We start from the raw sequence: 19,751 nt of genomic DNA, 5'->3' as shown, positions 1-19,751 counted from the left end.
ATTTCAAAACTACCCTGAAGTAGGCCTAGTACGAGACTACATTTGCTGATCGCTACTGATATGGCGTTGCCATTTCTACCTGGGAATTCCCGCAACAAAAATGTAAGTGATAAACCGTTGTATCAACGCAGATTGGGTATGAGATGTGATAGCTGCTGCTATGTTTTGACGAGGTGGGGTGAGATTGAGAATAATATGCTTGCTACGATCACCCAGTGGTGGAAAAAAACATTTTTTATTTAAGTAAAAGTATCAATACTGTAATGTAGAAATACTCGGAAATCTACATTTACTTGAGTAAAGTACAAAAGTAATGGCATCAAAATGTAGGCTACTTAAAGTACCAAAAGTAGGAAGTAGCACTATATACAGATACAATGTCCCATTTCACACATTTTAAAATTTATAAAAATCTTTTGAAAATAGATCTACAAGCTCGCAATGCGTCTCATGAGCTTGTAAATCGGCTATTTTCAAATGGACTATATGTATACAGAGCTGAAGTGGTTGTGTATGCTTTCTTTGTAATAATAATAAAAAGTAACTAAAGTTGTCAAATAATTGTAGTGGAGTAAAAGTATAATATTTGCCTCTGAGATGCAGTGGAGTAGAAGTAAAAGTAAACTGAAAATTGGAAATACTCTAGTGAAGTAAAAGAATACCTCAAAATTGTACTTAAGAACAGTACTTGAGTAAATGTACTTAATTACTTTACACCACTGCGATCATGATAGCACATAGTTCTATTAAAGTAATTAAAGTAACGTAGATTAAACAAATATCTTATTGTATAACGTAATAGGCTATTAATATTACGGCCATGATTGTGTTTCTTCACGTTATAAAGTAGGCTAATAAATACAGTTCATTGTATGCATGTTGAGATGTCATAGCCTACTTGTGTTTCTTTTGTAAAACAATCTACTTGGATTTATGAGTAGCCTACCATGCATCAAGACAAGACGTAATTATGTAAAACATTTTAAAATGCTTGCATATGCATTACTTAGGCTAAATCTAAAACTATAACTATAACTAAAAGACTATCATTCCTACACTCTCTAGTTGGGGAAGGAGAGATTCCACAAGTCTCAACATTTTGACTACACCAATGGTGTCCCTATGCTGGTGGGGTCTGAGAAGCCAGGAATCGGAGGAGAGTTGTTGGTTGGCCAGAAGATCCTACCAAAGTATTCCATCTACCCAAAAGTAGAGGGTAGTGCTCTCCCATCCTGGGTGGCCTTTGACAAGCAGGTGAACTCTTATTGAGCAGAAATTTCCCATGCTGATTTTGATCATATTTCTGACTTTGACCATGCTGACATTGAGCAATATTTGTTGTAGGTAATAACAGCATTTTCCCCCCTCCATGAAGAGAACACAAGATGACATTGAAAATCATTTGTCAGTCAAGTAGTGTTTTATTTAAACAAACGTTGGCACATCCTATGACCCCTCTGGTCTGGACCAATGGGCTACCTTAACCACATGAACCCTAACGTCCCTATTCTGGGTTGAGCATTTGGCAAAAATAGCAGATCTACAAGCTCACAATGCATCTGCATTGCGAGCTTGTAAATCGGCTATTTTCCGCTGGGAGAGTCCGGTCAACTAAGTATATAGAGTTTATGTGGTTAACAATAAAGCTAATGCATAGTCGGTTATATGTTTCATTTTACTCTGGCAATAGATTAATTTGTCTCATGCCCAGCCACCCTTGTACATTGTAGGTTCTGTGCTTTGAAGCGTACTTCCAGGAGGCTGTGCTTCAGAAACGGGAGGAGACATACCGCATCAGGAAGTGTAAGATCTACTTCTACCTGGAGGATGACACCATACAGGTGGTTGAACCAGAGTACAAAAACAGTGGCATTCCTCAAGGTAAAATGGTCTATTTTACCTCACCCACTAGTATGGCTGAAGTCTTGTAAAAGCAGCACATATAGAATGTTTGGATGCTTAAAGATGAATTTCACTACTTCTCTATACCCACTTTCTGTTGCTTTACTTCCAAGCTGATAAAGGTGCCAGTTGCACCAATTCCAGGATACCATGCTGGACAATACTCTCCAGAGATATGCTTGCTTACAACTGTGCTCTTGATCCCTGTGACAGGAACACTCATTCGTCGCCACCGCATTCCACTGCCACCCCCAGACGACAACATGTTCTACAACGTGCACCATTTCAACGTTAACCAACAGATGGTGCTGTACTCGCGCACCTTCACCATAACTGACTGTGACCCTTTCACCAGGAACTTTATCACCAAGCTGGGAGTACGCCTAAATGCCCCTGCCTCAGTTCCCCCAGACCCTTACAGCAACGTACGAGAACAGGTAGGCAGAGAGGGAGAGAAAGTGAGACATCAGACATGAATATCGGCATACTCAGTCATTCTTATGACACAAAGACCCTAATGGGGGCATGGAGCACTTCCAACGATTCTGTGCATACATTTTCATTCTGTGTGTCTCTACCCAGATGCTAAAGAGTATGAAGCCACTGAGGCCGTACCAGAGGCAGGACACGTTGAGGCAGTTCCTAGAGAATGATCGCAACGTCCTGTGCTTCTACTGCTTCTGGGATGACACAGAGAGCATGTTCGGGGACCCACGCGAGCTCACGCTGCACTACTTCCTGGCGGATGACACCATAGAGATACGAGAGGTTATCTACCCAAACTCGGGACGAGACGCCACAGCCAAGTTCCTGCACCGTAGCAAATTGCCCAAGGTGAGCATGGAGATAATGACACACCCCACCCCTACCTCAAATGGGGTACCCACGTGGTAGTCTGTCCCTTCTTAAAAAATCTCACTGGAAGTGGCGACAGTAAAAACTGATGACAAAAGAATGGAGGCAGTGTAGAGAAAAGAGAAGAAAATGTTTGTGATTTAAAGATTCAGAAATTCTTCTCTAGCAGGATTTGCTTTTTTAACATCGATATTACAAATATTAGAGGCTGGTGTTGCTTCCCTTTCTGCTCGGACGAGTCCCTTTAATTCTCTTCCTCCCATCCCCGCTTTCACTGAGCTCTCATCCACTCTGACATGGCTGCCGAAGCATCCCTCCTCCCTCGAGCATTTTGGCTTTACCCTTCAGTTACTGTCCAGAGCACTCATTCATCTTGAAATACAGCCAGGCCTCAATCATCCCTCTTGTAATTTGTGTGTGTGTGTGTGTGTGTGTGTGTGTGTGTGTGTGTGCGTGCGTGCGTGCGTGCGTGCGTGCGTGCGTGCGTGCATGGTGTGTGTGTGTGTGTGTGTGTGTGTGTGTGTGTGTGTGCGTGCCTTTTATTAAATGTCAGCCCAAAAGGTTGAGCTGGCTGTTCCATCCAATGGGAAAGCATCACATCCCTACAAACAAATTAAATTTGTCCTTCAAGACAAACCACTGGTATAATCTGTTTGTCTTTATCTGTCTTTCTCTCCCCTCCCTGTATTTCCTCTGAAGTGTCAGATCAGACTACCTTGAAGTGTATGAATTAATAAAATTGTGCATGCCTTCATGTTGCATGTTGAATTGTGTTGTGAATATTACCTTGTTTCATGTGTGATCTTATCCGTTGCGCTTTATGTAACCATTTCTACATGGTTTCTCAGTGTGTTTGTTATCTCTCTGCAGCATACTCCCACCACCATGCGGCGGCCAGGGGAGATCACAGACCGCACAGTACTCAACGTGTTTGGCCCCATGGGTCAGGGAGGACGCTACATTCTGGACAACCGCAAAGTATGTCCCGGTTGTGGCTAGAACAGAGGAACAGATAAAAGATTTGTGCAAATGGTCTCCAACACTCCAAAAATTAAAATAAAATAAAGAATTTCATTGTCACATTGTACCTGCTACCTACAGTACCACTCAACTATGTCTGTTTGTCTGTCTGTCACACTCTCTCTCTCTCTCTCTCTCTCTCTCTCTCTCTCTCTCTCTCTCTCTCTCTCTCTCTCTCTCTCTCTCTCTCTCTCTCTCTCTCTCTCTCTCTCTCTCTCTCTCTCTCTCTCTCTCTCTCTCTCTCTCTCTCTCTCTCTCTCTCTCTCTCTCTCTCTCTACCCTGCAGATAGGTGCTGTTCAGGAGGAATTCTATAAGGACTGTGATCTAACACTGGGAGGGGCGGTGCAAGTTTGGGGCAGGAAAGTTGTCATTTGTGACTGTGACAATTTCACCAAAGAATACTACCGCACCAAATATGGCATAGGTAAGCCAGGTATCTCATTATGTACTGCTAACAAGAGAAAGCGCGGCTTGAGAATTTCTTGTATCATATACATATGACCACTTGGGGGCAGTAAGAGTATTCAGTAAAAGCCCCTGAAAACTTGGAAACAACAGTCCTGCTATTCTTTTGCTGTACAGTTAGTTTATCAGAGTGTTTTATAATTCTTATAAAATATATGTTATTCTTATTTGTCTCTAATCCTTGGCTGGTGTTAACATACAGTATTTCTGCAGTGTTGAACCTGGATTGTTTGGGGTTTGCAGGAGTAATGTTTTCATAACCATGACAACGGTCGCAGAATCATTCAATGCTAAACTGCAGAACGCGTCTCGGCCAGTATTGTTACACTCAGCAGCCTAATGCTATGCTTTGGTCGCTTCAGTCCCCCCACCCTATGAGCTCTTAACAGGGCCTGCCTTCATTGATGCACAGCCTATGTACAACCAATTCCTGTCTTCGGCCTTGACGTCTGCATGACACCAGACACCACATCACCCCCACCACAGGTTTCTCTCCATACCTCCAGGGCTGGAGGCACGGGGGCCACGAGAGGCACGCGGCTCCCCAGCAACAGTAACCCAAGCTGGGCCTGCCTGTGTCTGCCACCCTGGGACAGGCAGGTTGCAGGGCTCGTTGCATTAGTCACAGTAGTGATCCAGGCGGAGCCCCCAGTGACAGGCCACTGTGATGGAGGACCCTGTCTGCCTCTCAGTGGTCAGAGGTCAGCACAGGGTAACTGTCAAACCAGGCCAGTGCGCTCCTTCACGGATGGATTACCTGCTCCCCTCACATCCCCACATCTGATTCATTCTTCTTTCAAATGTTTTATTTTAAAGCTGTTATCCACATAAATGCACTACTTAATTAAGACCGCTTACGAAACAGTAGAAAATTGGTTGATGGTCTTACATCCTCTCTGTCTCTCAGAGGACTTCAACTCGGTGCAGTACAAGGCTGCCATGGTCTCGAAGCCCCCCAGGCCTGTGCCCCCCTACAATGGCTTTGGCTCAGAAGAGGACTCATTGTGTTCCTGCCAGGGCCTGCTGCCTAGGCCCCCACAGAAAGACTTCCACAAGCTCATGGAGAAAGACAGGTTGGATGGAGTTTCCCTAAAAGAAATACAGTTTACGCACTGAAATGCCAAAGTACATGTGACTGTGTGTGTGTATGTGTATGTGCTAACCCCTACCCTGGTGTATATGTGTACCTCCCCAGACATGGCCTTGAGAGTAATGTGCTGCGTTTCCTCGCTAAAATGGTAACCACTGACCCCGTTGACAGAGATAGGGTGTTCATCATCTCCTTCTACCTCTGCGATGACACCTTCACTGTGTTCGAGCCCGCCCAGAAGAACTCAGGTAGGGTTGTTTGCTCGTTTCAGAACACAGACATCCCAGGACTTCCAGGACTTTATCTGAGATATTTAAACTGTATCATCAAAAACATTAGAGTTGCCAGACACGATTGCCTTCCAAATTTCCACAGTAATTAGATGAAAAGTTAGCCTGTTATCAATAAACCTTTCAATTGTCAGGAAGTGAGAGCAGCTTATTTTCCAGCTTATGACATTTGATATTTTTATCAGTTATCAAAGCTTGGCTTTATCCCATCGTCATGGAACGTTTTCTTGCCGGGGGAGTAAATCTTAGCTCTCAGTTAAGGTACAAAGGCAAAACCTAGATTATATTTCTTGTAGACAGTGAGGCATATTAGTGTAAGGAAGACTTGCCCTTAACCACTTGAACCCCAGCATCCAAATTCAGTTTGGAACATTAGCCAAACACAGCAGATCTATTGGCTATCTTTGGTGAAGAGATTTGTTGTAGATGGGAAAAAGCAATCCAAGTACAGAGGGTTTAAGTGGTTAACCGTGCACTCATAGCTGTGGTTGTAGTGGTCTCTGCCTGACCAACTTTTAGCTGTCACTTGTGGGTGAACTTTTGAGAAAAAGTGTACCATCCAAATTAAATATTTAATGCAAAACATTTATGTACATACAGTATGTATAAAACATGGCTTTATTATAATAAGTAATGAATTAACAGTGATGCTTCTAACGTTAAGGCTTGTCACCCAAGCTTTACCTCGGCATATCCTTCATTCTTCCTTCTTTCATCCTTGCATCTCTCCTGCCATCAATCAGGTGTGCTTGGAGGTAAGTTCCTGGAGCGTAGTCGCGTGAAGAAGCCAGGTCAGGAGCTGTTTAAGAGTGAGATGTCCAAGTATTTCTCAGCCCAGGACCTGTACGTGGGAGCGACACTCAACCTCAACAACCACCTCTTCCAGGTGGTGGATGCAGATGAATATGCCTTCAACTACATGGAGCAGCGTGCAGAGGAGGTGGGAGAGAACACATTGGAGGACACTGCCTATGTCTGTCCATTTACTATTACAGCACGATATGGTGAATGTGCGAAGAATAACTTGTTGAAGAATGTCACAGGCCATCCTATAAAATGAATAATTATTTTACAGGTGAATTGTGTTTGCATACCTTAATGGTCTGTCCTTCTCACAATAGGTAGAATGTTGATTATATCAAAACCTTTTTTTGTTATTGTTTGTATGTTTTCAATGGCACCATTGGAACAGCTTGGTACACTAAACATATGCGCTGAGGCTGGCTAGGTGCCTTCTCAGTGGCACTTCATCAGGTGTAACACCACTAAAACAACCTCCTTAACTATGCCTTCCAATGGTCTGTCCTTATATAACAGCCATCTTTCCCCATGGTTCGGTACATGGTGTATAATGTGACTGAGGTGTGAAGCAAATGTGTATATATGTGTGTCTATATGTGTGCAGTTCCCCAGGGCCAACATCGGCACAATCCTAAGTAAACTGCACTCCATCTCGGAGGATAAGCAGGCAGAAATCAGGCAGTTCCTGTCTTTCAGTGACCCCAACAACACTGGTATCATCCCATATGAACCATTTAGGTATGTACTGTATGTTACTGAAACCTATACAACTAAATCCATTATGTATTTTGATTTCCATCTAAATGCATCTCTATAACCCCACAGTAACATTGGAAATAATGCATTTGCAGTTATATGTAATCCTTTACATTTAAAGTAAACTAGACCGATGCCTGTTGGGCAGGAAGTCGAGAACGATCCAAGGCGGAAATGCATGCCTCGCCCAGTAATGCAATACACGTTGTACCCGTCTGTCTGTGTCCCTTTTATGCCCATTTATGGAGATTTCATATCTGTCCGTGTCAGGCACGCGAACTCCACATATGGGGTTTTGCTGTTCTATCTAAATGTTTTGGAGATCCGTGGATCCACCCAACTTCCCACTTGGCGCATCACGCCCTAGGTCCTCGCCGATACGCACGCCGAGTTTGAAGTTGGTTGGTCCCATATTTGGGCATAGTGGTCAGATCGGCAGTTCTGGACAACCGTATCTCCATCTTATCCTATATTAAAATTGGCTAATGGGAGGGCCGGCAGGCGGACGGACCTCGGACGTCACTCTGACTCAGCTAAATCCAGGGATGAGCTTAGGGGGTGCTCACAGGGGCGGCGACCCCTTAGCTCTGGAGCTACTATGGGGGCTGGGAGCTCCACATGCACACGCGAGCACGCACCGTCAGCGGCGGTCCTCAACACCTAAAACAATAGACCTCTACCTGGCTGCTTTGCATAACATTAGGCTACTCGAGAAAAGTCATGGACTTGAATTGAATGTGTCACTGCAGAGTGTGAAAGGGTTACTTCGTGAGTGTCTACTCACGTGAGTGTCTACAAGCCCACAACACGTCGCGATACGACACGTTGTGAGCTTGTAGATTGGCTATTTTCAAATAGCCAACGTGTAATGTATAAAATGGGGCTGAAGTGGTTAATGTATGTTATATAATATAATAATTGATATCTAAAAAGTAACTAGTAACTAAAATGTTCAAATAATTGTAGTGGAGTAAAAGTACAATAGTTGCCTCTGAGATGTAGTGGAGTAGAAGTAAAAGTATAGACAATTGGAAATACTCCAGTAGAGTAAAAGTACCTCAAAATTGTACTTAAGTACAGTACTTGAGTAAAGTAAGTGAAGACAAGTTGTCTGATTATTTTTAAGTACTTATGTGTGGGTGAGTATGTAAAGGGCTTTTATATAAAACTAAAAGGAAAATAAAATAATTAATTAATGGAAACAAAAATAAAAACAACAAATTAACAATGCAAATAAATAATAAGAAATATAATTACATAATAAATCACATGTTGAATACAGTATTTCAACTAGCACTGAGCTGATCAGCTATGTGCACATGCGCATGCACGTGACGTCATAAAATAGAGCCCCTCTAGCTCAAAAATCCACAGCTCATCACTGGCTATAACCATATAAGGAGTTCCCAATGCAGCTACATCCAATATGGAGTGTGTTATCTAACCTCAATGTGTCGTCATGGCATCAAATCAGTCAGCACATCAGTATGGGCACAAAAGGGGCATGCCCATATATGAGCATATACTGATGACATCAGCGATCTCCATATATTGGCATAAAAGGGACTGACAGATACAGAGTTGTCTAGAGCCGCATCCAACTGCTATGCCCATATATGGACATGTGCATATATTTGACCAACCGACTCGGTGTGTGCAGCGGAAAGGACTCGAGGTAGTGCGGTGGTGCCCGCCGTCGAATAGTTCGGATATCCAGTTATATATGCCCATATATGGGCATTCCAATACATGGGCATATACACCGAGTTGGAAGTCGGTTGGTTGGACGGTTCTTGAGATACGTGAACCACATACAGAAAAACACACACACACACACACACACACACACACACACACACACACACACACACACACAGACAGGGATTTTGCAATGTTATGGTAGGTTGTGAGCGATGATATCGAATTAGACATGGGCAATAATATCTTTGTGTGTTAATTTGCCTGTGTGTGTGCATAAAAGGGGCCTGCTGGTTGGCATGGAGTGTGGTCTATCAGAGCATGAGGTGATGATGCTAGGCCGCTGTTTCTCGGTACGAGAGCAGCCCGAGGTGGATGTGGGCTCCATGCTTGCTGTGGCGCAGGACTACCTCAAGAAGAAGCATTTTGAGAAGTTCCCTGACATGGCCAGAGCCTTCATCCAAGAGGACAGACACAGGTAGGGATTGTAAACTCACAAGCAAACAAAAAAGATAGGATAAAGAAGATAGGTTCATACTGGCAACATATCATCATAACAGTCGTCGAACAACAGCAACAACACAGGCACACACCATGAAGTGCTCTCTCACACACACACACACACACACACACACACACACACACACACACACACACACACACACACACACACACACACACACACACACACACACACACACACACACACACACACACACACACACACATGCACATATGTCCCACTCCCACACACGCACACACAGGCAGATAATGTCACAGTGAGCCATCAATCGTGCGTCCAGCGGCCCCATATCTCAGAAGAACGATTAGTTCCAGCAGTGTGAGAGTGGAGCATTGGAACCAGATGATCCCCCAAAGACCTGTATGGCATGTAGTTCTGCAGGCCAGGGAGGACACACACATACACATACACATACACATACACTCTTTCTTTCTTTGCCCTTCCTTCCTTTTACTATGTCTCTCTGTCTCACATGAAATTCCCCATTATACACTTTCACATACCCCCCTTCTTCACCACCACTGCACGCATTCACGCGCACGCACGCACGCACGCACGCACGCACGCACGCACGCACGCACGCACGCACGCACGCACGCACGCACGCACACACGCACGCACACACACACACACACAGCTGAGCTGGGGGGATTAGGAGGGGCTTGGGTAAATGGATGGTTCACGGTGCAAGAGGGTCAAGCAGCATGGCGTGTTTATCTGGCCGCGTGTAGACAAGCCCCTCAGTGTGTTGGAGCTTTTCTGCAGCGTTCTCCTCTCTCCCTCCCCGAAGTGAAGATGGCATGACAAGAATGGGCCCCAAACCGATGCGCATCACTGTGGAAAACAGCCGTGGTCTTATTATCCAATTCCGTTGTGTCTCTGTCTGTCATTTTGATGTTTTGGTTCATGTTTTGTCTCTTTCTTTTCGTTTGTCTCGACTTGTTTTGTTTTGACATGGTTTGTTGTTTGGTTTTTTGTTGTGTGTTTTTTTTCATCAATCCCTTTTTTCCCCCTGTGAACTGCACAAATTAGGACAACATTTTTCTTTGTTTTATGGTTTTATCGTGTTCTTTCTGGGCATTTAATGCTTTGCATTATACTATTGCGCAAATAAACTGAGTTAAACAAATTTCTTGGAAAGTGCCATAGTCAAAGTGATAGACCGCTAATTGTATTTCAGCCATGTGCCAGTGGTGATTTCTTTTTAGCGCTTTCTTTATTGTTTTCAACACAGACAGACTATAGATGATCTCAGACGAAGACAAAACCACAACACAAAAGACAAAAATCTAAACCAAAATGAGCAAAGAAAACAGAAAATCAAATCAAATCAAAAATGTTTGTGGTTCCTGGTGGCTCTGCCAGTGAGTGAACAGACCATATGCTCCTCGTGAGTTGTGAGGACACGGGTTCGAATCCGACCCCTGTCTTGTCTCGCATGTCTCTCCTCTCTCTGCCCTTAGTTTCCTGTCTCTCTACACTGACCGATCAAAACAAATCATAAAATGCAAAAAAAAAAAAAAAATCTCTGTCAGCAATACCCAATGTCCATCCTTATCCCTCCACACAGTCCACATATCGCAAGGCATGTCAGTCCTTCAAGGCTTATTAAAATACACATTTTTTTGTGGGGCCTCACTTGAAGCCTGGGTACTGACTCATGGTTCTCTTCAATCTTCCCCTGATGTTGAATACCTTTCTCCCATCTGTCCCTGTGTCTCCAGGACTGGCCGTTTGTCCAGCAAGGACACCAGGACCATCTGTAAAGCCTTCCAGCTCCCTCTGCCCAATGACCTGCTCAGAGCCCTGCTTGAGAAGTAAGAGAACAACGTGTGTGTGTGTGTGTGTGTGTGTGTGTGTGTGTGTGTGTGTGTGTGTGTGTGTGTGTGTGTGTGTGTGTGTGTGTGTGTGTGTGTGTGTGTGTGTGTGTGCGCGTGCGCGTGCACGTGTGCATGTGTTTACATGCATGTGTATATTCTTGTAGATATATTTATATATACAGTACGAAAATGTAATAAATAATTATACCAATTGCAACTAGTGTTACAGGCTCTTAGTTTATCGGTCAGAAAAAGTTTCTTCACTAAGATAAGTGTAGGGCTCGGCAGCGCAGGGGTAAAGTACCTGTCCACCACATGGAGTCTGACCTGGAAATAAGACGCGCATAATAGGGCCCTTGGTGTTCAAATCCACCACGGTGCATCTGGCGCAACTGGCCGTGTTTGGGGGGGGGGAAGCCGGGAGGGGAGGGTGATCTTTGTCTCTACGATAGTTACTCCTACGGGCTGGGGCGGCACCTGTCAGCACAGGGTGTTGAGCGGGAGAAATAGGACAGAGGGGGCTCCTACTGGCAGGTGAGCCAGTAGGGTACAATAGCAGTGGCTGAGAGAAAGCACTGCAAAGCGGAACCAGATTAAACAAAAGTCTCAAGGTGCACAGTTCAACAATATCATGAAACTGAGAAAACGGCCAGCACACAATAAATGTCCTTTTCACAGTTTATTTACCTCTTCCACGGATGGTTGCTCTATCCGTGGAGAGGTAAATAAACTATGTGAAATGGACATTTATTGTGTGCTGGCTGTTTTCTCAGCTTTACAATAGCAGTGGCAACACAGGAATGTACTGTATGGTGTTACAACTGGCTCGCAGTTGTAACCAAAAGGGGAGACACAGGCACAATGGAAGGTAAAAGTAAAGTATTTATTGAGGTATAAATTATGCAAGGGATAATTGACGGCGTGCCGGTCGTTTAATGATCCTGAAGGGGGTTATTTCTCAACAACGCCTGGCGCGCCGTCAATTATCCCGCTTATTACACGGCTACTTAATAAATAAATTAATAAATTGACCCAAAAGTAAAAACAAAACTAAGTATTTCCTTGCTTACGGTAATGAAAGTATTCCATAAGTGTTGCGCTGGCCGTCCAGTGCAACACGGTCACATCGGAAAACAAGGAAGTGTTGATCAAATAGAATACATTTTCGGTTACTGCATTGTCTATTTCTCGCTTCAAATGTTTTCAAAAACATTATTTTTTATTCCTTTTTTTGGGGGGGGGGGGGGGGGGGGGGTACAATGTCCATGTAGAAATAGTCCCCATGGCAGGAGCTCTATAGTGAAAAAAGGGAAGTCCCTTGCAATGTGAGAAATTGTTCATACTATAATTGTCCAAGTGTGGTAAAAAAAATCTCAAATTCTCAACATCTATCAGAAAGGTGTCGGTTCTGATCATCTGTAGTTCCGTCCATAGCCACAAAGTCGCAGAAAACACCAGCCTGTTCAAGACCAGTTCAGTCTGCAATGTGCTCTGAGCACTGTTGGATTTCTTTGTAGTGCTGCTGTGCCAGGATTCAACCAGGACAGTTCCATGGCAGTGTCCGTCCATGTGAATGAAGGTTTTGCCATAGCCAGAATTTGGTTAAACACCTCACATCACAAAGAGCTGCTCGTTGCTTGGTTATTGGCTGTTCCCATTGTGATGCTCTGTTTCTCATTCAGTGTCTTGACAACAGTTGCTGCAGGACACTGGAGTACCTTCCGTGAGAGCCTCATTCTGCCATCTGTTGGGTCTCGTCCAAAGTACTTGACCTGTATTTGTTGTCCAACTTCTAAACCCAAAGCACTTGGATGTTTAATCCGTTTGTTGTCCAACTGGGAGTTGTGGAGCAAGACAGCACTCATATTAGGATAGAGTTTCACCATCACACCAATGTCCCTTATTTCCATTATGGTGGCAGTGCAGACAGCACCAAACTCTAGCTGCTGATCTTGATCATCTTTGCAGATCTCGTTGATAAATTCCTGAACTTCATTCATGGCTCCTGGCGTTGGAGCAAAAACAGAGAAAGTTTCCCCGTCCACTTGGCTTATTGTAACGCCTATTTCAGCTTGTAGTCTCCGGCGGTTATAGCCCCCTGGGCCAACAAAGCGCGCTCTTCTGGAGACCGGCACCCGAACATTCTCAGCAAGAGGTCCATTTGTTTATAGTCTTATTCATGATTCCTAGGATCTGGCTCTTTGCAACTGTGGCCTGCTGGATTGCCTCCATGACTACTTTTTGACGATTTGACTCCAACACCTCGGCAGTCACCCTGATAGTGAAAGGGAAGTCTTTTGGAATTACTGATCTCAGCGACTTCTCTGCCAGGGCCCCATGTCCAAGCTCTCTCCTGTTAATTCCCCCCACCTTGCCGATCTCATTGGTAGCATATGGAAGGAATTCATAATGGAGCATGAAGTTCTTGTCTTTGATGCCACTTAGAGCTGTGGTGATGATATCCGCTGGATGATTAATGCTGGATTCCAAAGAATCAAATGTAACAATTGGTTACATTTCACCGCAACAATTGGTCCATTCCAGGGGATGTCAGAGAGGGCCAGAGCTGCAGAAGCGCCATTAATGGCCAAAACATGTGGATCATTGATGCCGTCCACAGCCAGCAGGTTACACAGTGCCTGGGTGTCAAAGAAGTAACCCGCAGGGAGAAGGTCTTATTGCCCTATCAATGAGTCTGCTGTTGAGGATCTCATTGTCGGTGGTGCCCATCTCTCGTCTCAGGTGGTTTGTGGGAATTCTGCCAGCAGCAGCTGCCTTCTGCCTGTAATCCACCACTAGAGGCATGAACTGGGTGGCAGATGGACTGGTCTTGCTGACAGCGGTCACCATCACAGAGGTGTCAACCAGCTGGACAACTGCAGCTCCATCTGCAAATATGGCAAACTTCCCCATAGAGATCTCAAGTTTCTTTTCTCCCAAGTCCACCACGACTTTTCGCAGAGTTCCATGGCTGCTGTACACACTCTGGTGACATAAACGGACACCTAAACGGGCAAAGTGACGGCCTGAGTCGCAGCAAATGCATAATGTCTATTTAAAACAAAATGCAAATGAAAAATATTCTTCTGGGGAACAGTTTGCCTTCAAAAACATTCTTGAGAGCTGTTGAACTGATAATCGGCTGATTCTTTGACCAGAACCGCCGATCCAAACGGTATGCCCATATATAGGCATTCCAATATATGGGCATATAATGATGACATCAGGGATCTCCATATATAGGCATAAAAGGGACAAGGACTGACAGTTACAGAGAGCTCCATATATGGGCATATCAGTCGGATCGGCGGTGCGATGTAGGTGTGAGGGCCCCGAATTCTAGATGTGAAGGTCGTGTAGTGGCCTGAACCTCTAGTAATAATAAAAAGCTGGTCGTCGGGTCCTCACGGGTCCATAAGGGTCCATCCATTTCAAAAGGACCGACGAGACCTGTGGCAATTGAAATCCGATCCGACCCATGCACGAGGGACAAGTCAATATTTTGGAAGTGGCTCGGTTCTCGGTTTCAGGGCTCGTGTCTTTGGTTCCAGGTCGTGCTACCCTCTAGTTCAGTTTATGGTGGCACTTGAGCTGCGCTGAGTGGTTAGTTTTCATAAAACCACTAGGAAAGATACAGCTTCTGCTGCGGTGATTGGTCAACTGCTGTATAACTACTAGTAATAATACAGCTTTAGCTTCCATTGATTTGTCAGCTGCCATATAACCCCCAGGGAAGATACGTCAGATGGCCAATCAGTACATGTCTATCGCTATCATGGTCCTTTCAACAATCGCCCACACAGGGAAAATAAATGTTGGGGATTGTTTTTTGTTTAAACATTTTTTATATATCCTCATTGTTTGTTGTTTCCCTCAGATACTGTTGTTGGAAGGGTGATGGGCCTGTAAACCAGCAATTACATAGCATGACTAAACTAAAACCCTTCATTATAACAAATACACATTAAACTCCTTTACATGGTTGCAGCTTCCCAGCTGTCAGTGTTTGAGGAAAACATTTGAATACACTCCAGACTTTTCTTTTTTTATTTGTCTGTCTGTCTGTCTTTATCTATTCTTTGTATTCTCATGATGTGTTTTGCCATACAATATGGCACAGTGGCCACATCTCATTGGTCATGGTTGTCATTTAATGATATTCACTTGCTAGTTGACTGCAATCACCTGTTGTTCGGCCAATGAGATGTGGCGCCGCACCATATCGTATGGCAAAACATTTTAGCGCTCCCTTTACCTGGAATGAGTTACAACAACGCACTTTAAATATCGACTCAATGATTTCACTGGGGCAATTTAGAAACCTGCTCATTAATCTTGTTGTTTTAAATTGTCATTGTTTTGATTAAGGTGTCTTATTGTGTTGTTGTTTTTATACTCTGATCTTTGCTTGTGTTTTATTGTACGCAACCTGTTTGGTCCTGTTCTTATTTTGATATTATTTCTCAGTTGTGTTGTGCTTTTTGTAATCTCGGCATCATTGAAAATGAGGGCCCTGCCCTCAATGTATTTCCGAGAAAATAAATAAGGGTTGAATGAATGAATAAATGTCATGGGAATACTATGCATGCTGTATACAGTATGTTTGGTTACTGTGTGTAATCTGGATACGGTACACATTTGCTGCAGGTACACAGATGGAGAAGAGATTGACTACCACGCCTTCTTGGCTGGCATCAATTGGAGGGAGAATCCTGCTCCCCCGGTCCTGCCTGATGAAATCCTGAAGGTGAGAAAGTCAGAGACTAAATGGAGAGGGGCATACTCTCGTACATGAAATACAATAGCCATAGAACTGAAGATTGTAATGTTAGAGGGAAAAATGTAAAACTAAAGGTGACAGTGAATAAGCAGAAAGCATGACTTGATAGTGTGTACAGTAGGTGGGAACTGAACGTTACTGAATATAATTGAAATTCCCATGGCCATAAGGGCGAGCTGTAAGAAAGGGAAGAGTGAACCATCAGTTGAATAGACAAGTGAAGCAATTTAATGGTCAGGGAAAATGACATGAGACAAGACGGGCGGGAGAAAACAGAACAGAGTTCCTCTGATCTCCTCTCCCAGGTCTGTGTGTTTACTATGTAACGCTGATTTAGCGTGCCATGCCTCAACGAGAGAGCTAAACAGAAACAGGTGACCGGGACACACACGATGCAGAGATGGCAAAAGCGGGAGACAGGCATTGGCAGAAGAGGAGGGAATGTGGGTTTAAGTGTGTGTGTGTGTGTGTGTGTGTGTGTGTGTGTGTGTGTGTGTGTGTGTGTGTGTGTGTGTGTGTGTGTGTGTGTGTGTGTGTGTGTGTGTGTGTGTGTGTGTGTGTGTGTGTGTGTGTGTGTGTGTGTGTGTGCGTGCGTGTGTAGTCACTCACTTGCTCGCCATGCACCACACTTCTTTCTCAGCGCTTTAATTTTCTTATTTCCTCACTGGTTTCCAGCTGCTCTATTCCCCGCAGGGTCCTAAGCCCAAACCAATGCGTCAGTCTGCAGTCAACTACTCTGGCTTCCTTAACGAGATCTGTGGAAATACAGAAGAACAGTGAAAACACAGCGCTGACATACATGTCCGAAACTGTGTTGGTTTGATTGGCCGAGTCTAATTCCTAAACGCATTATTCTTCTCTGTTGTTCATTCCAGACTGTTTTCTGGGTTTTTTTCCCTGTTCATGAAATTCATAAATACCTCGACTTCACAACTACCTCAACAGTTACACCCTACACATGTGAATTATTATCTCCAGTTATGGAAAAATATGTTTAACTATTAAAATATGTAAATACCCCAATATTGTGGCATCTTGAAAACGTTTAAAAAATAAAATATGAGTTTCATTATGTTTTTGTTTTAACTGTATTGATTTGGACAAGTCAAACAATTCACAATTCTAGACCTCTGTTTACATTTTATTATTCCTGTTAACTATTCATAACATCTCATCATCAACAATGGTTTCTCAACTTTGGCCATGCAAACCCATACTATATATTTTTTTCTTCGTCTACAATAAATGCCTAATATTCACGGATTGCAGCTGCTGCAATAAAGTCTTCAATGGGCGAATTTAGTTGGTCTCTTTCGCTCCAAAATGTGTCACTGGTGTCACCCGTACAGTGCCATTGCACTAGAGCAGTGTTTCTCAGATGGGGCTACGTGGAGGTAGTTACATGGAGATAGGAGGTAGGGGCTGCTGCAGGGGGTGCGTGAGATAAAGTGTAAAATTGAAGAATTATACACACACAGAGGTCGACATTTGTCAGTTGTTCTTCATATGACATGTCCAGGACCTGTCCCAGGACCTGTCCCCATGACCTGTGTACGTCCCACCGAGTGTCTTCTCCTGTTGTGTTGTGAGAGTCCGGGTACTAGAGTGTAGATCCAGACTCATAATAATAAATAGTGAGCTGTGTGTTCCTCTGTGTGTCTCCAGGTTAATGTGGGCTGGAGCGGTGAGGCCAGGGGACCTGCTGTGAAGAACGTCAACTTTTCCATTTTGCTGGAGGAAACGTTCAGCAGTCCCCCCAACATCACTGACCCCCCACAGTAGCCTCAGCACCGTACCATTTCAACAGAGAGATACACAGAGGGAGGTGAATGTCACTCTGACTCTTCAAACACAACCCGCTCCCACACCACCCACGCACACTCACACAAACAATATTTCTCCTAAATTAAAGAACACGTGTTACATTTGCAAAGCAACGTCTGTGTTTTGATTTCGTTCCACCCTGGAAATGTGTAAAACAAAGACACATAAACCTGGTATGCGAAAAAATGGGAGGACTGGTAGAATTGTGTGTGTGTGTGTGTGTGTGTGTGTGTGTCTGTGGACATGAATTGGCGTGAAACCCTCAGAGACGCAGTAAAAGATATGAGGCGTTAAAGCAGAACCATATTTCAGCTCCAGGCAGACAGGCACGCACATACGTTATGATTACAGCGCAGTGCACTGTATCCCCCAGCCCTGTGGTTTAAGTTGATAAGAGAGGAAATTGCCTTCAGAATGGATGAGTGTGCCGATGACTGTACCCTGGTTAAATCCACCAACAAGACAGGAGCCAGCTCCACTGTCAGTCAGCACGCAGCTCTGAAGACCAGAGCCAAAAGATAAGCAATACTGACACCAAAAAATTTGCAACGCGTGTCTAGACCAAAGAGCATTTATATAATACCTCATACCTTAGAGAATATATTTTATAATCTGTTCCAGCACAGCCTGACAGGTTGGCGTAAAATGCAAATGGGAATGTAAACTAATCGAGAAAATTCTCTAGTAAGCCTGTCACAATTTCTTATTGCTGCTCTCCATTGAGACCCTTGGAGTCTTACTGGGGTCGTTATGTTGGTTTCTATTTAAATAATGGATGAAGTTAAATAAGTCACCATATTTAAACAATGGCACATGCAAAGGTGGAGGGTTGGGATGTTTTTGAACTGTAACTTATCACTTCTTGGGGGCGGAGGGTCAAACATATGAGAAACACCTTTGAAATTGTGTGTGTGTGTGTGTGTGTGTGTGTGTGTGTGTGTGTGTGTGTGTGTGTGTGTGTGTGTGTGTGTGTGTGTGTGTGTGTGTGTGTGTGTGTGTGTGTGTGCGCGCGCGCGTGCGTGAGACCGTGCGCGTGCATGCGTGTGCGTGTGCGTGTGCGTGTGTGTCATTACAAGTATAAAAAGACACAGGTTGCTCAGGTTGGGGCGCCACTTGTAATCAGAGCCTGCATCTCAAATGCTGTTCTGGGGATAACTCAAACATTTGGTAATCAACCACCATACCCACCCCACCCCCCTTCTGAAACTGGCACACACACACACACACACACACACACACACACACACACACACACACACACACACACACACACACACACACACACACACACACACACACACACACACACACACACACACACACTCATTCACTCTCTCTCTCTCTCTCTCTCTCTCTCTCTCTCTCTCTCTCTCTCTCTCTCTCTCTCTCTCTCTCTCTCTCATTTGCCCCCAGTGCCTCTTCCCCTTCACACAGGGCACAGAAAGAGTGCATGACATCATTGCTGGCATTATCAGGTCCTCGCTGTCTGCTTTCACACATACTAAAATATTAGCCTCCGGAGTCACCCGCCACATGGTCAGCACGAAGAGTGACATAGATGCGATGGTGCAGGAAGGGCATTGGGGAGCTTCCCGAGCGCATACTTAGCCTTTTATGCCTTCTGAAACATGTTCCAAGAGGAAGGACAATGGGGGTGTAGAGGAAGAATTGTGTGTGTGTGTGTGTGTGTGTGTGTGTGTGTGTGTGTGTGTGTGTGTGTGTGTGTGTGTGTGTGTGTGTGTGTGTGTGTGTGTGTGTGTGTGTGTGTGTGTGTGTGTCTCTCTCTCTCTCTCTCTCTCTCTCTCTCTCTCTCTCTCTCTCTCTCTCTCTCTCTCTCTCTCTGTCTCTCCCTCGTCCCCCTCTCATCTTTGTCTGCATGTCCTTTTTCCTCTATCTGTCTTTCTCACACACCCACGGATTCCCAGA

General features: G+C 44.4%; 2 protein-coding genes across 2 annotated transcripts; one reads left to right on the top strand and one right to left on the bottom strand.

Annotated features, from left to right (window-relative positions):
* Nucleotides 1–4: 4 nt before the first annotated feature.
* efhc2 (EF-hand domain (C-terminal) containing 2) lies at nucleotides 5–17,783 on the top strand (the record flags this gene model as incomplete). The annotated part of the gene is made up of 15 exons (XM_084084200.1): nucleotides 5–102; nucleotides 1,066–1,254; nucleotides 1,731–1,881; nucleotides 2,116–2,339; nucleotides 2,485–2,736; nucleotides 3,628–3,735; nucleotides 4,064–4,202; nucleotides 5,151–5,316; nucleotides 5,439–5,581; nucleotides 6,367–6,563; nucleotides 7,029–7,162; nucleotides 9,162–9,356; nucleotides 11,126–11,218; nucleotides 15,869–15,968; nucleotides 17,667–17,783. The coding sequence occupies exons 1-15, from the start codon at nucleotides 61–63 to the stop codon at nucleotides 17,781–17,783; spliced, it is 2,250 nt and encodes a 749-aa protein (XP_083940326.1). The 5' UTR covers nucleotides 5–60.
* LOC311065143 (polyribonucleotide nucleotidyltransferase 1, mitochondrial-like) lies at nucleotides 12,535–15,442 on the bottom strand (the record flags this gene model as incomplete). The annotated part of the gene is made up of 4 exons (XM_084085360.1): nucleotides 12,535–13,383; nucleotides 13,744–13,860; nucleotides 13,904–14,206; nucleotides 15,407–15,442. 4 exons carry the CDS (start codon nucleotides 15,440–15,442, stop codon nucleotides 12,838–12,840), a joined length of 1,002 nt encoding a protein of 333 aa, XP_083941486.1. The 3' UTR covers nucleotides 12,535–12,837.
* Nucleotides 17,784–19,751: the final 1,968 nt, after the last annotated feature.

The sequence above is a fragment of the Gymnoscopelus microlampas genome (assembly GCF_963454915.1).
Source record: "Gymnoscopelus microlampas genome assembly, chromosome: 17".
In the NCBI taxonomy this organism is placed as follows: Eukaryota; Metazoa; Chordata; class Actinopteri; order Myctophiformes; family Myctophidae; genus Gymnoscopelus; species Gymnoscopelus microlampas.
The sequence above is the reverse complement of the archived record's forward strand: the minus strand, read 5'-3'. Positions and strand labels throughout refer to the sequence as shown.